Source organism: Ursus arctos, unplaced genomic scaffold (assembly GCF_023065955.2).
Source record: "Ursus arctos isolate Adak ecotype North America unplaced genomic scaffold, UrsArc2.0 scaffold_2, whole genome shotgun sequence".
Taxonomy (NCBI): Eukaryota; Metazoa; Chordata; class Mammalia; order Carnivora; family Ursidae; genus Ursus; species Ursus arctos.
Window position 1 is genome coordinate 18,730,989 of NW_026622874.1, and position 16,434 is coordinate 18,747,422.

Consider the following 16,434-nt stretch of genomic DNA (forward strand, 5'->3'; position numbering starts at 1 on the left):
GTTTAGACAGAATCAATTAACTGTGAATTGGAATACCTCGGGAGGGTTTAAAATCAAACTAGGAAATGACTGGAATTCTAGTAAAAATCGAAGGCAGTGATGAAGTGGTATACACAGATGTCACTCCCTACCTTTGGAGAGAAACTAAAAATGTTGGATTTTTAAGAATTGTAACGATGAAATCTGAGTTTAGAAACCTACATAAGTATCCACACTGGGCCTGTGAGCCTTCAGAAATGTTCATATGCCTGGGTTGAGAAATCTTAACGATTTTGAATTTGCCTCAAGAGTAATTAAGGGTCCTTTTTTTCCACAGTGATTTGCATAAACTAAAATCTCCAAGCCAGGACAACACGGATAGCTATTTCAGAGGGAAGACATTACTGCTGGTTCAGCAAGCCTCCTCCCAGAGCATGACTTACTCTGAAAAGGATGAAAAGGAAAGTAGCCTTCCTAACGGTCGGAGCATCTCCCTCATGGACCTTCAGGACCCTCACGCTGCTCAGGTGGAGCATGCGTCTGTCATGCTTGATGTGCCTATGCGCTTAACCGGAAGCCAGCTTTCCATCACCCAGGTGGCCAGCATCAAACAGCTGCGGGAAACCCAGAGCACTCCCCAGAGCGCACCCCAAGTGAGAAGGCCGCTGCACCCAGCCTTGAACCAGCCAGGCAGCCTCCAGCCCTTGTCATTCCAGAACCCTGTCTATCACCTCAATAACCCAAGTCCAGCAATGCCAAAGGCCTCTGTGGATTCCAGTTTGGAGAATCTAAGCACTGCCAGTTCCAGAAGCCAAAGTAACAGCGAAGATTTCAAACTCAGTGGGCCCAGCAATAGCAGCATGGAAGATTTCACCAAACGCAGCACTCAGAGCGAGGATTTCTCCAGGCGGCACACGATGCCGGACAGACACATACCTCTTGCTCTGCCCCGGCAGAACAGTACCGGGCAGGCCCAGATCCGGAAGATGGACCAGGCTGGGTTAGGGGCCCGAGCCAAAGCCCCGCCGTCCCTGCCGCACAGTGCTTCCTTACGTAGCACGGGGAGCATGTCGGTGGCGTCTGCGGCGCTGGTGGCCGAACCTGTGCAGAACGGGAGCCGGTCCCGGCAGCAGTCCTCCTCCTCCAGAGAGAGCCCCGTTCCCAAAGTGAGAGCGATCCAGAGACAGCAGACCCAGCAGGTAGGGGTGAGGGCTGGAGGGTTCCGGCTTCCACTGCTCCAACTGTCTCCCTGGTTCTTTGTATATAAATCATTAGGAAATCCAATTGCTAGCAACATTTCCACTGCAAAAAAATATTTTCTGCAACTTTTAAATGGAAAGAGGAAATGAGAAGTCTGGGAGGCTTTGATGAGGTGAGGCAGCAGAACGCAGCTTGACTCATTCCCCTCAGGAGACTAGCAGCCACGCAGAGGGCTTTTCCTTCTCTTCAAGCAGCTGAGCTGCTACCTGGGTTTGCACTGAGAACAGATCAGTGTTGAATGAATAATTAGAACACATGAAGTACGAAACCTATAGGCCAGATCAACTGGAATATATTTGGGGAATCTGGACATTAATCCTCCTTAATTTTTTTTTTCCCTTAAGTTTCCAGAGTAAATTTTTGCATTCTGAGCCAAGCATTTAATGTAACTGCTCTCTACTCCATCCCCCACCTCCCTCTGGAAATAACAAGTCTCATGTGCCTTTTCCTGGAAATGGCTAGAAAAATAAACAACTGAACACCTATAAAGGCAAGGTAAAGGGGAGAGGTAACAGCCCAGAAACACAGGTGGTTGACAAATACTCTAACCCTTTACAACTCCCTTATATTTCTCTTTGCATGGGTAAGCCCAGCTAGTGTCACACCCAGTCTTCAGATTTCTGGACTTTTCTTCTTGACAAATAAAAAGTTTTCCCAAGAATTTAATTATTCGTGTCTTCCCTACATATAACATTTTGAGGCAGCAATACATATTTTGCTTTTGGAAACAAACTAATAACCTGAGGAATACATGTATATGTGTATGTGTACGTTTAATATCATTCATCTAAAAAAGATTTTTCTCCTTTGTATTTGCTGACCTCTTTTTGAAACCTCATCATACTTTATAAGTACTAGGGAGCTTTGTGATTGAAAGAGCTGTATAACAGATCCTTTTGTCAGCAAAACCACCGGTCAGAGGAGACTGCAATAAAACCCCGGTGTATCTTTTTAATATATTTGGCTTTTTTATAGGTAGGCATTTACTGATTTGGCTGCTTCTGCCTCCGTTTTGCTGTGATCAGAGGCCTTGGCCTTAGTTTGATAGTTATTGTCTTAAAAAAAAATTATCACACTGACAGAATCCTGGGATGCAGAAGTAGAGGAAGAGATGAAAAGCACGACTGACTTAAGCTGATTCCTGCGGCCGACTTCCTGGGCAGAACCTCCCAGCCGGTCATTCTTTCTGGAGAAATTTCCAGAGAAATTCCTTCATTCTTAAATTTTTCATTTTCATTTTGTTTATATTTCCCCAATTCATTTGATTTTTTTTTTGAAGATTTGTTTATTTTGGAGAGAGTGAGCAGGAGTGGGGGGAGAGCAGAGGGAGAGGGAGAATCCTTGGGCAGACTCCCCGCTGAGCACAGAGCGCAACACAGGGCTCAGTCCCAGGATCCCGAGACCATGACCTGAGCGAAACCAGGAGTTGGCTGCTTAACGCACTGAGCCATCCAGACACTCCCCCAATTCGTTTGATTTAATAAGCATTTTCATTTAAAGAAAGGGAAAGAAGATTATATATAATGAAAATGCTTATGCATATCTATATCTTTCATATGTATGTCATATAAATACACTTAATTTGTATGTCAGAAGGCGGTCATTCACACCTTATCATGATCATTTCCACACTTGCTTTTATGCTAACTTCTGGTTGAGATCAACTACTTTCAGAGAATCAACGTGTCTATTGAGAGGAGAAAAGAAAGATAAGTAATTTTAGAGATGGACTGTGACGTGGAGGCAGACATCCGCTGGAGTGGGGGGGTGGCTAAGTGTAGAATGGGGTCCCCGAGGATGGGATAAGGGGTAGAGAAGAATATCAGATTGGCAGAGAGGACAGGACAGCGGAAAGGGCCCTCCCACTTGCTTTTCAAAAGCTGAATTGGGCCCAGCCCTGGACAGAAAAGAGGAATGCTAACCCATTCCCCTGTATCATGTAGTCCTCAGTTCCCAGGGCGTTACTCAGACTGGTAGTTTATAAATATTACAAATGACATAGCCTTCTGTGTGACCATCTGGAACCAGTTGTCATTTATAATATCTAGGTGTAGGAAAATATAACACCCGTCACACAAGCAGTCAGTACATGTTTCTATGGGTGAATAGAAGGCCGTCTGGATAGATGGGAGGCAGGAAATGCATACAGTCTCCAAACAACCAATTTAAAAACGTTTTGTGCCACAAGCCATCAATGAATTGGGGTATGTCTGTATTACACTGGCGCGAAGTGAGGCACAGACGTAGTGAGATGGCCTAGCGCAGTTTTAAATATTCATCTTTGTTTATGCCTTTGCTGCTGGTGCCACCATCATATCAGTTGAAGCATAAATCACTGTATTTTTATTGCTCAAGGTTCTGGTTTTTCTACATGGGCTTTTTCTATGCAGATGGTTTCTTCTTTCAAACGTATGTTGTTATTTTTTATTCCTTATCTTCTGGTTTCTTGCTTTTGTCCTCTCACTCCCATGAAGCCTCTGAATTTCTATATAATCAGCACATTTTTGGCAAATTCCTTTACACATTGTAATTGCAAATTGTGTTGGGGAATTCTTCTCTCCCCAAAACTAGAGGATTTCTTTGTGGGGATTGTTCTGTAGGCGTCTGTAATTATCAGTGGCTTTGTCCCATGCAAATTCCATCTGTATCTTAGCACAAAGGAGTGCCCATTGTTGGCAGCATTACTGGCTTCAGTCTTCATATACGTACTGAGTAGGAAGGAAATGAAATCCCAGTGAAACAATCTACAGAGAAGAGAGGTTTGGTTTTTGGTGTTTTCTTTTTTCTTCAGGAAACTGCCTTCAAATTTTTTTACCCTTTTCAGCCCTTATTTGGATTTTTCCTCCTCATTTTCCTCTCCATTTTGTTTTTCATGTATCATGTACTGTGTATAATAAACTGTATTTATAGTGTATGTGTTCAGATATAGCATGTTACATAACCTTAAAAATTCAAATCCGAAGAGGCTTTTAAAATAAAAAATTCAAATTTGACAGTCCTGTTGGAAGGATGCAGCAGCTTTCACATGTGGATGTGTTGAACCCTCTTCTAACCAGGCTCTTCCAGAACCCTCATAGTTGACTTCTTTAGTCAGCCCTTTCTTTGGTGTTGACAGCAGAAGTGCTCTTCATTTTGAGAACCGGACTGTTTCAGACTTGGAGAAACTGAAACCAGCAAGCCTTAGTTATATCTAGTAAATACTAACAAGGAACAGGGAACTGACCTGTTCTCCATTGTCCTCAGCGTAGCCAGGCTATGACTGATAACAGCATCGGAGAAACTGCTGTCTCCGGCCCTTTTGCCCCAAAGCATTAATATTTTTCCCAGAGAAACCCTAAATTTATCTTTATTCCTAGTAGGAATTCCTACTGCTTTTCTTTTTGTCTTTTTCATCCTTCCTTTTCTTTAATGATCCATGTTGACAGTCAGTGGATATAAATACTCTTCCTAAGGCTATTGCTAAGCAAAATGGGATTTGAAGCACTTGCCGATCTCTTTTCCCAATGTCTTTGACTGTAAACTAGAGATAATAAATTTTGCTATCTATAGTAATGCCTAAATAATAACTAAATAACTAATAACAATAAAAACTATAGATTTTGCTGTCTTTGTCAGCTTGTGAAGGAGACGGAACAATCATTGAAGAAAAGCCTCTGATGCACTTGCAGAGGATGAGAGGGAAGCATATGGTGTCTTTCTCTTAGTAATACATCATACTTCAGTAATAAATTCCAAAGAGAACCAGAGTTTTGATAAATGAATAATATTTTATTGAGCACCTATATCACAATTACATTGCTACCATTCAAAAATAAACTGTATAATATGGTGCCATGAGTCAAGGATTGACAGTCTAACTGGGAAATAAGACCAGCACACATAAAACCCAATAGAAAAAAAGTGGAAGAGACAGTATATAGTTTTCTAAATAAAGAAACCAAAAAAATCACCTCTATTTTAACTATTTTTTATTTGTTCAGTATTACTCTTCTGTTCTTTATAAGATTGTAAAGGTCTTACCATGAATACAAGGAATAGCAAAAAAATTTATTTTCAACAGTTATTGACTACCTACTGTATGCCATGCAGAGTGCTCAGATATATTAGGAAGTGGTTGAAAATCAGATTCAACCAGTAAAATAGGAATAGACCCAAATGCCCAATTCCATCACACAATCTCTTATAATTCATTGGACATTGTTAGTCCTTCTGAAGATAACGGTAGCTACCACCATCACCAGTGGAATGAACCAACTCTTGTTTTTACAGCTTCTCACTTAACAGTCAAAGCCTAGATTGTGCTAAGGAGTCATCGTCGTTGTTTTAATATGTGTTTAGGGGCTAAGATCTCTCCTTAGTGTGTTCTTAGGAATATCTTTAGTGTGCAGTGCATTTATAGGCACTCAGTAAATAGCTACCCCATGACAAATCACAGGAAAGGAAAGTCCATTCATGCAACATCTGGTTAACCATATAAAGCAGAAAGCTATTGAATTAGCTGCCTTGAAGTAATAAATTCCAAACAGTAAAGTTACTAGTTTTAGTACCTGCTTTATCTCAAACCACGATCGAATAATAGAAAATCCTGGTTTCATAGAAAAGCAGCTTTTCGTGCCCTGTGTGCTAACCTGATAAGATTATAAAATTTAAAAATGGTTTGTCTCCTTTAAATATTGGCTTTCTATTAATTTTTTAAAACTCAGAACCACATTCTTTTGTCTTGCAGGTGTACATTATCAAATAAAACCCTAAACCTCTTGTAAAACTATTTTTCCTCTGCCAATGCTGAAGCAATTTATTGTGCTCTGCTTTTAGAATCCAGTAGGGGGAGAACTCTGTGTGTGTGTGTGTGTGTGTGTGTGTGTGTGTGTGTGTAAAGTACCTTGCTGTTTACAAAACACATGCTGACTCATTTGTTTCTCATAATAACTTCTGATGTGGATAATTATTACCTTCCTTTATAGATGATACTGTATCCTATAGGTCAGTGTTTCTAAAGTTTGATCCTCAAAATTATTTAAGTATACAAGATGTTTATTTAATTAATCATGTAATTATTTTAAGACGTATTAGAAAAATATGTGATTATTAATATTAAAATATATTTATAAATATATAATATATATCACCTCAAACTTATGATTTTACTGATGTTATTGCTTAGCATACGGACTCAACTAACAGGAAAAAGTTGTTTTAAAGAGACGATAAATAATACTTCAGTGATGATGTGGTTATGACAAAAATAGTAAAGTGATACACAAATGAATGAAGTATACAACATAACATACCTAGATACCAGAGTGGAGACCTAGATAGACTTGTAAGAACTAAAGATCATGAAATTTAAGACACGTTAATATGTTTCTTGACACAGTGGAGAAAATGGCTTTAAAGGAGGAACTTCTAGAAGTCCATTAACAACTGCTTATGTGTGCCTCAGGCGTGATGCTACTTTTTATTGATACATATCTGTAATCTGTTTACAAATCAGCTAAACCAGGTTCTGCTTCACACCTTTAAGACACACCCTCCTATGACTTGTGCACGTGTATTTTGTAGAGTTTCTCCCGACCTATCATTGATAACCTTTTAGTGTCTGCAGCCAGTATTTTTCATCTAGTCTTTCTAAATTGCAAAGTCATCAGAAAACCCCTTCTTTTAAAATAGCTATCTATTTAGAGTTTAACGGGGTTCTATTTCAGAATGACATAGAGATAATCTTAAGGTAGATAGCTCTGCATGGGAGAGAAAATTCCCTCCAATTATGAGATTATACAGTGTTGGTCCTCAAAATAGAAATCTATTTTAATTCTAAAAAGGCTAACTCAGGGGCGCCTGGGTGGCTCAGTTGGTTAAGCGTCTGCCTTCGGCTCAGGTCATGATCCCAGGGTCCTGCGACCCAGTCCCACTTCGAGCTCTCTGCTCAGCGGGGAGCCTGCTTCTTCACTCTTCCTCTGCCTGCTGCTCCCCCTGCTTGAGCACATGCACTCTCACTCGCTCTCACTCTCTCTCTGTCAAATAAATAAAATCTTTTTAAATAAATAATGAGGCAAACCCACATATAGTGCTGTGTTCTCTCCTACTTTCTCTCCCTCCCAGCCTCCCTCGTTCTCATTCTCTCTCTCTTGCAAGCACACTAGAAAAAAATAATTTGTTTTATATTTTTAGCATCATTTGTAGAGAAAGCATTAATGTTCAGTAGCTTAATATAAATTGTAATATCCAATGCCAGTTTTCTAAACATAAATATGGTAACATCCAAGCTTTCCAGTACTCTGTAGTTTCCAAAGAACTTTCACATGCATTATCTGACTCAGTCCCTACAACTTTCTATGAGATATCAGGATGGTGCGGGTGATGGTGGTGATATCCCTAAACAGTAGATTAAAAAAACAAGTATTGAAGAGATTAAGGGACAGTTTAAGTGGCACGGTTGCTTTTTTTTTTTTAAGATTTTATTTATTTGTTTGTTTATTTATTAATTAGAGGGAGAGAGAGCACGAGTGGGGGAAGGAGCAGAGGGAAAAGCAGACTTCCCGCTGAGCAAAGAGCCCAATGTGGGGCTCTAGCCCAGGACCCAGAGATCATGACCCGAGCTAAAGTCAGACGCTCCACCGACTGAGCCACCCAGGCGCCCCAGGTTACTTAAGGCCAGAATTCTTATAACTCTGTATATCAGTATTGGAAAGGGGCAATTTATCTGGCTATCCTAACTGGATTGAAATATCCCTTAAACTAATCCAATATCTATTGTTCTGATCCTGTATTCATCAAGAACCTGATCTAAAATATAGACTTCTGAGTGGTCTTCATCCATCAAGAAGTCAGCACTCTGTAAAAATGAGCAATATCACTTGTTTTTTCTCTTTGTCTAAATGATTAATGTGAAAATTACGGACTTGGCATTCTGATAAATAAATGGGTACCTTGTGAGTTTGTTTAGCATCAATCAGTTTGTTGGTTTCCGATCGTCTCTGGGTTACACAGCTGTTTCCGCAGCTGAGCAGTCAACCGTCAAGTCAGGCCTTTTCTCTCGTTGTCATCGTTGTGATTTCACTGGTAATTGGACCACTGGACTAATGAACAATTGTAAGGCCTTGACTTTCTTTTCTTGGATGTGATGCATAGGAATTTCTATTCAGAATAGCGTATTCTTATACAAGTAGATAATCTCATTCCTCACCCCCAGCCCCGTCTTTAATAAAATAATACTTAGAACTGAGAGTATTTATTAGATCACAGTTTTGTCCTCCAAGAATAATTCTATTTGTGAAATGGAGCTGTTTGGGGAGATGCTAATAAATGTTTCTGATGCAGGTGCAGTCACCTGTGGACTCTGCCACAATGTCCCCAGTAGAGAGGACAGCAGCCTGGGTGCTGAACAATGGGCAGTATGAAGAGGATGTGGAAGAGACTGAGCAAACTCAAGATGAATCCAAGCATGCTGAGAAGGTAGAACTAGCCTGGCTTTGTTCACTTCTTGCCCCCCAGTCATAGGCCACAGAGGGGCAGTCTAGCCAATAACACGATCTCTTCTCCTCCCCAGTTTCAACTCCATGTCTCATGTTGTCCAGCATGTACACATCTGTATATAACAAGTCAGTAGTGTCTCTGTGCGAAAATATGCAGAAAATGTTGTCAGGCTGAGGTGGGAGAATTAATTTTCTTTTCATGTAGGTTACGTTAATTTAGAGATATTCTGCTATTCATTTCTAGTCATTGAAGGGGAATATTTAGTGTTTCTATAAACTAGTTGTTAGTCCTCAACGAAGGCCAAAATTATCCTTGGACTAGACTTCCTTTCCAGACCTCGTTTAATGATTTTGTCTTTTCTTTTTTTTTTTTTCCCCCGTTTTGCCTTTACTGGATAAAGAACTTTTAGCTCTATATTGATTTTTAAACAAATATTATCTATTTCTGTTTTGTTTTAAAGAAAAGCTGACATGGAGAAAAAGGACTGTGAAATAAGAGGCTTGACGTCATGTATAGCATTCTCTCATTTAATTAACAACCACACAACTAGTCCTGCTTACTTATCAGCACGACCCTAAAATATGCTTACTGATGCAGTCTACCTTTTTAAACTGTCATGAAAATTGTCATCTTTGACCTTCTGGATAAAGAATGTAGTTTAGGGTCATGATGTTGGGTAAATAGAAGCTAACTGCCTGATTGTCAATTAAATGGGATATTCTGTGAAAATAGTTTGCATTTTACAAAGCACCATACAGATTTATCATGAATTAATAATGAATTTAAGTAGACCATATACAAGAAAATTTATGGTTCTCACCTCACCTAGAAATGTGACATTCCAATGTACTCACACCCCAACGACTGCAACGTCAGTACAAGAAAGGGCTGGAATTCTATAAAACTTTCATAAGAATTTATTATATAAAGCTTTAGTTTACATATATTTTTATAAAGCTTTAATGAGAAAACAGACATACATGTTCCAGCCAGTACCAGTTTGGGCCAATGAACCACATCATGAAAAGGGGCCAAGAGGCAGTATTAATCAGCCCTGGAGAATTTGTAGGCCTTTTGCTTAGTGCTTTTGACCTGAATATTTTACACTTGTATAGTTGGGGAGAAAGCAGCAATAGCTTACTTTGCCATCAGATTCTATTTATTGATTTAGTAGCATAACATCATAGAAACGTTCCTTGTCCTCTAAAGGGCTGATTCTAGTAGAATGAAGGAATGAGAGTCTGATGAGCCCAGGATATGTCAGAGCCTCCGGTACAGGTGATGATACAGAAATCTTTTCTCTGGTGGACAACTGGCTTTTGGGTTATTTTAAGTGATTTGTCAGGCTTCTAAGTACTTGATCTTTTTTTTCCCTGCCACCATTTGATACAGATTGGATGTAGCTTGCAGCAGCTGGTAGTTAATGTGGAAAGAGATACATAAATATATAGATTCAAAATGCCAAGTTCAGATTAACAATGTGATTTTAAGGGGAGGGAGAACAGAGCTCCTTTACCATTTATGCCGTTTGGGCATTTATTTTAAGACTATTAGCAGCACATGGAATGGCAGCTCAGATAGCATCCAACCACCTTTTCAAAACACAACGTAACTCCAGTTTCCCCCCTTGTCTTTGATGCCTCTCTTCTGCTCTAGTATGAGCAGGAGATTACGAAGCTGAAGGAGCGCCTGCGAGTGTCCAGCCGGCGGCTGGAGGAGTATGAACGCCGCTTGCTGGTGCAGGAGCAGCAGATGCAGAAGCTGCTGCTGGAATACAAGGCCAGGCTGGAGGACAGCGAGGAGCGCCTGCGCAGGCAGCAGGAGGAGAAGGACAGCCAGATGAAGAGCATCATCAGCAGGTCAGACCATCACCTGGCGGCGGATGGGGGCCCGTCAGGGGCACAGAGGGATCGGAAGATGATCCAAAGAATCCCGAAGTCGTGGCAGCAAAAGCCACTTCAGTTCTGCGTACGCTCTGTGGGTCTTCGTACGGATGTGAGGCATGATCGTATCTCTTAACATTCTCTAAATGTGAGGCCTTCCTACCCTTCCTTTGAAGATAGAGGTAGTCTGTTTTCCTTTCATCATCATATTTAGAAAAAATGGAAATATAGCAACTCACTTGAAAGGTCTTAGTAGTCAATGTCCAGGAGTCCCTTAGGTCTTCATTAGTCTAGAGACATGGAAGGGCAGCATCACTGGATATCTTTAGGGCCAGAGAACTGAGAGAGAGAGAGTCCAAGATGTCCAGGGAGTCTAAGGGAGGGGTCAGTTTTACCAAACACTTGCATAGCACTCACCATGGACCAGGCACCAGGCACTTTACAAATAATAATTGGTTTAATCTGTTAATAAAAATGTGTTTAATGCCAGTGTCTGAGGCAGGCATTATTCTCATTTTACAAATAAAGAAACAAGCACCAAAGCCATGAAGTCACCTGCCCCAGGTCACTTAGCGGGGCAGCCAGGAGTTGAAGCCAGGGAGTCAGGCTCCAGACCCAGGCTCAGAACCACTGTGCTTCACTCTTGCCAAGTGCTACCAAGGGGTCAAGCAAAATGAGGACAGAAAAGACTTGTTTCAGAAGTATGGAGAGTATTAGCAGTCTTGGAGCTGTTTCATGGAGTCGAGTGTCCGGGGTTACGATGCGAGTGGCGCCTGAGAAAGAAAGTAGGCCTACTCAATGTAGCACACTCTGAGAAACTCAGCTGTGCAGGGGGGAGAAGGGACAGCTGTCACAAGGGAACTTGAGAATAAGAGGGGGGGTGTTTGCATTTTTCTGGTTGGTTTGATAGCTTACAATGAAATAAGCTATGCTGGGAGAAGGATGTGACAGAGGAGGGGGAGGAAAGAATTATGGGGTCCCTGTCCCAGAGGAGATGAAAATGCACGGGATCCAGTCACAAGCCGAGAGGTCAGCCTTGGGTGTCTCCTTCCAAGGTGGGAGAGAAGTAAACAAGCATGATTACGGACCTCTCATTGGGGAAGAGTGGAAACCTAGACTCTGCCGGGTTTGGGTTTCTTGTCCCCAACGTCAGCTGACTTCTCTTTGACGTTCTCGATGTCTCCTTGCTGCCACATTCTAGGCTGATGGCTGTGGAAGAGGAACTGAAGAAGGATCACGCTGAGATGCAAGCAGTTATTGATGCAAAGCAAAAGATAATCGATGCGCAGGTGAGCAGGCCTTGAATCTAGTGGAATCTAGCACTTAACCACTGTTAAATTTCCTGACTGCCGACCCCTTGGAAATGCCAAGGCACATACTGCAAAAATGGGTCATTGGAAAGTTCTCAGCATTACCTTTTGAAGATTAAGAGTTTCTGCGTGATCTGTATTACTTTTCCTTTCTTTGACTGGTGACAAGCCTGTTAACCCAGCAAAGTATTAGCGTGCTTAGAGCAGTTGCTTGACAAATCTCAACCTAGTGCATGATGGGGTTTCCTTCTTTCCTTATGGAAAGGAGGGCATTCTCTAAGGGGGCAACTGTGAAAAGCACACCGCATGTGTCTGGCTTGTGGCCTCCACTGACCATCGCTTGGCTGTGATGTTCACGGTCTTGTTAGTCACGTCCACTGTGCCATCGACCTCTAGCCCCACATACGAGTGGAACTGTAGGGGAAAGACAGGGTTGTGGCTGGTACCTTTCCTTGCTGTTCTTTCCATGCAGGATTTGGCAGTGATGCTTGGGGTTTGCTTGGCTGCCCTCCTTTGTTGGCGCTGTGCTTAGAGAGCCTCTTAGTCTTGGTGAAATCAAGAACCTGGGCCTCTGCTCACTGTAGCGTATACCTACAACACAAATGGCGCCATGACTGCCAGGAGCACCTCACAGAGCACATCAGTGATTAGAGCCGAATCCAGGAGGCAGGGAAACAATGCTGATTTGGTTTCATTTTATCATTGCAAAATATAGTTGTATTTCTTAGAGTGAAACAAATAATGAAAGGCAGGTGCGGTTTTGATAGCGGCTGATCTAGCCACCAAATGTATCCCCTTCCTGGAGACAGCCAGCCCACACAGGTTTGCATTTCTCACCCTTAAAGACCTTATCATATCCCTAAGTTATGGAATAAAAATGGGAACAAGGATTTTATGTTCTACTCTTCTCTGCATAGGGGACCGTCTATGTCGGAGGTCCCAGGATTATTAAGCATGCACCTAACACCCCTTGTCTGGTTTCTTGACAGGGTTAATGTGGGATGAGGTTTATTTTTCAAAGGAGTTGGGAGGGAGGCTGAAAGCAGAGCCGTGGAAGCCAGTGTGAGCTGTGACAGTCTCGTCAGTGTAGCTCCTGGAATATTTTGGACTCTGAAGTTTCTGGATATTTGGACCTCATAAGACTCAGAAGAAAGGTCTGCTGTAATTATCTGACTTGGTCCTTTTTTTAAACCTCTCTGGGTGTCCCCAAGGGGGTGAGGGAGGGTAGTGGAAACAAGGCCATCTTGCCATACATACTATAAAAATTCATCCCAGAGCCTTCAGAGAAACAGCCTGAATACAGAAAGCAATTTAGTCAGGAAAACCACTGTTAAAAAGTTTTCACTTGTGGATTTTCAGTGTGACAGAATAATGCAGGAAGAGTCCTATTAATAATCACACCAGGAGAGATTTTGGTTCTGATGAGATAAAACAGACCATTTTCATAATTCCAGCTGGTCTAAAACTGTCTCCTTCTTAAGCAGAGGAAGCCTGGGTGTGTCACAGTCGTGGCTCTATGCACAGAGCATTTCCCTCTTCTCGGTTGCCTGTTAAGACAGCCTCATTAGCTTCTGACAATTTCTACCCACTCCCGTCCCCTATTTTGACATCGAGGGCAAAATGACTGGGTGTGACGCCAGAGTCCAGCATGGATGGTGAAACTAAGAAAGGGAGTAGGATCTGTCAGGCCTCAAAAGCTCTGGAAAGTAAGGACCTTCTCTAGTGAACCAGGAAGGTGTCGCTGTTCAGGGATGGGTGAAATGTGATCCTCAGAGCATTAGTCAACGTCAGCTTATGCTCTGGCTAAACTAGGTATTTTGGGTCCATACCTCAAATCAGTGGTGTTCAAATGCTTGGATGCTGTGGACTATTTTGGTCAAACCAGAGGGACCTTCCATAGATCACTTTCCAACTGCTCGTACTGAGTACCGCCAGCAAAGACTGCTTTCAGCTCATGGATAAAATCACACTGAGGTTGGCTAAATACAGTAAATTACCTTGTCAGACATGGGCATTACTGTACAGTAAGCTTTCTACCAGAGGCCCACCGTGGATCCCTGAAGAATACTTGGAGAATCCACCGGACCACATTTTGAAAACCAGTATACCATGTATAACACAAATCATAAGCACTAAAGCTAATTTTTTTAAAAAATTATAACCTCCAATTCCAGCCGTTGTCTTAACTGATACATTAAAGTCTTATTATAGCAAAAGACTTTAAACATCTTTGGGCAACCTTTGTAATGAATGACTCTATATCAGACCCTTTCCTTTGTAGGGATAAATCTTCCATCGTGTCTGATGGAGCAGAGCAGCCCTTCTGGCATCATTTAATAGAACGCACACATGTTTGGGGTGAAAGCCTCCCAGTGAGGTAGCCCATACTTTTAGGTCCCTGGCATGTTTCTTTGCCACTGGTAGTGGAAAATACTTCTGAAGTGAATACAGTTGCTTTCCTTGTATTCGAGCTGAGCCCAGCATTTCCCAAAGCACTAAAGGCCTGGTGCCCAGTGAACTGATTTTCGTCTGTGTCAGCATTCCTGCGCCCCTCTGGGCAAGGCTTGTCCCTGAGGTCAGCCTGTCCATCTCCTGGAGTTTATGCCATGAGCCCTGGCCTGGGTCAGCCACCCTCTAACTGGCACTGCAGGACGATGAGCATTCCACTGGCCAGGGCAAAACCATCTGTCTTGGACCTTGTAGCACAGCCGTGGGGATCCTGGTGATGGAACTAAGGGTACCATTTCTGAAGCATCAGACCAGGGACTGTGCCACTTTCACCCCCCAGGATCTCTCCATGTGACTCAGATGGAGAACAGAGAAGGGCTTCCTCCTATGAGAAGCAAGCAGCTGCCTAGTTACTGTTGCAAGTGATATCTCCGCTGTGTTAAATTACAGGTCATAAATGGAGATGAGATTATTCAAACAGGCAAGTAAACCCGGTCCGTCCTCTAGCTGAGCAGTTCCCAGCCCTGGCCCAGGACACTGGCCTCCTACACATTCCAGCTCCTGCACTCCCCACACTGGAAGTCCTTCCTGTCAGGCGTGGATTGCTTTGCCTTTCAACCCAGGCAGAATCAAAATGTCAGAGCATCTTTTGCTGACTGAACTGGACTTTCAAAAGTCCCTATTTGATTATTTTTCTTTTACTTTTTGTTTTATTTTGAGATGTTGGCAGTGGGGAGAATTACAAAAGGGGGTTTGTCCACTTGGAAACTTCCAGCTGTTCAGCAGGGGGGTTATTTGGCTTCAGCTGTTACTCTTGTAGGAAATAAATAGTTGCAATCGTTCTTAGCCTTCTTTTTGACACTTTAAGAATCAAATAACTTTTTATGAATCCCAAAAAAAAATTTTGGGAGGTAAACCTGAAGAATCCTACTTTCCTTCATATTGGGGCCCTATGATTTATCCTACTACTGAAATTTCTTTTTTAATCATTTCAGGATATTACTGGTTATTCTGTTCAGAGACCACTCTTAACCAGGGGGGAGACACTGTATTTGGCCCCCACTCCTTGGTTCCTGGTAACCACTGGCCAGTCTGTACCTACTGGCTTTTTAAAAATCTAGATTTCTTATCCCAGCAAACTCCATCGGCTATGATTTTTTTTAATTACTATTTTTTTAAGCCTCACGGATCTTTTTTTCATTGAGTTTTGCCTACCCTTAAAATGAGTTCCCCTCCCAAAATAAAAAGCATCTTACACGAGATGAATGCTTACCTAATATTGCGGATTTTATATATCTTACCACCTAAGACCTCCATCAGGGAAAGGAGGACATTTTTTAATGCTAATAACAAGGTTTTTTTTTCATACTTTTGAAACCCCTAGCCCTGCTGCCCAACCCCACCCCCAAAATAGGAGATTAAAGGGGAGCATTACTTGATGCTGTTGTCCATAATGCTTTTGCCTCCAGCATCCCCCAGGGCAGTGGAGGGCAGTGGTTCTTGCTCAGCCCCTCCCAGCCCACTCCTGGTGGTGCCTTTCCCAACAGAGCACCCCAACATGGCCCTGGAGGTCTGCTGCCCGCTAGCAAGGAGCAGCATCCAACCCTCAGCCCTTCCCATCCTCTCTGCACCTCACCACGACCCGCCTTACCACACTTTTCCCAGGGTAAATTCAGACACTCCAGGGGAAGAAAGCTCCTTTTGGCTTTGGGGGTTGTTGCTCACATGTTTTTTCTTTTTAATTTCATGGACATAGGTGAAGACCACCCCTCTCAGCTTTAGCCTCTTTTCTGAAAAGTGGCAACTTCATGTTGGAAAAGTTCTGGAATGATCTCCCTACCTGCTGAAACTAAGATTAGGGTTTCTCTCCTAATCTTTGTGAGACCGATAATATTTTGATGGGATGATTTTTTTTCTTAAACTTAGTTGAGCCTGCTTTCCTTTAGATTGCCATATTGGGGGGGGGGGGGCTTTTTTCTCTCTTGGGTTGTTTTTTTTTTTCCCGTGTATGTGTATTCAACAATCTTTGGTTCCAAAATATTGGTCCTAAGGCATTTTTCCCCCCAGAGACTCAAAAG

At 42.2% G+C, this 16,434-nt stretch overlaps 1 protein-coding gene across 9 annotated transcripts in view; it reads left to right on the plus strand.

Annotated features, from left to right (window-relative positions):
* Nucleotides 1-16,434, plus strand: part of RASAL2 (RAS protein activator like 2) — a 341,891-nt gene that overhangs the window by 318,930 nt on the left and 6,527 nt on the right. For 8 of the 9 annotated variants that reach the window (XM_026509285.4, XM_026509283.4, XM_057315613.1 and 5 more), the window contains 4 exons: nt 317-1,178; nt 8,560-8,694; nt 10,372-10,574; nt 11,800-11,887. In XM_026509285.4, coding sequence (XP_026365070.1) covers nt 317-1,178; nt 8,560-8,694; nt 10,372-10,574; nt 11,800-11,887 — 1,288 coding nt within the window. Of the gene's footprint in view, nt 1-316; nt 1,179-8,559; nt 8,695-10,371; nt 10,575-11,799; nt 11,888-14,806; nt 15,178-16,434 lie in introns of those variants that run through there. The other variant, XM_057315615.1, reaches the window with a different exon arrangement.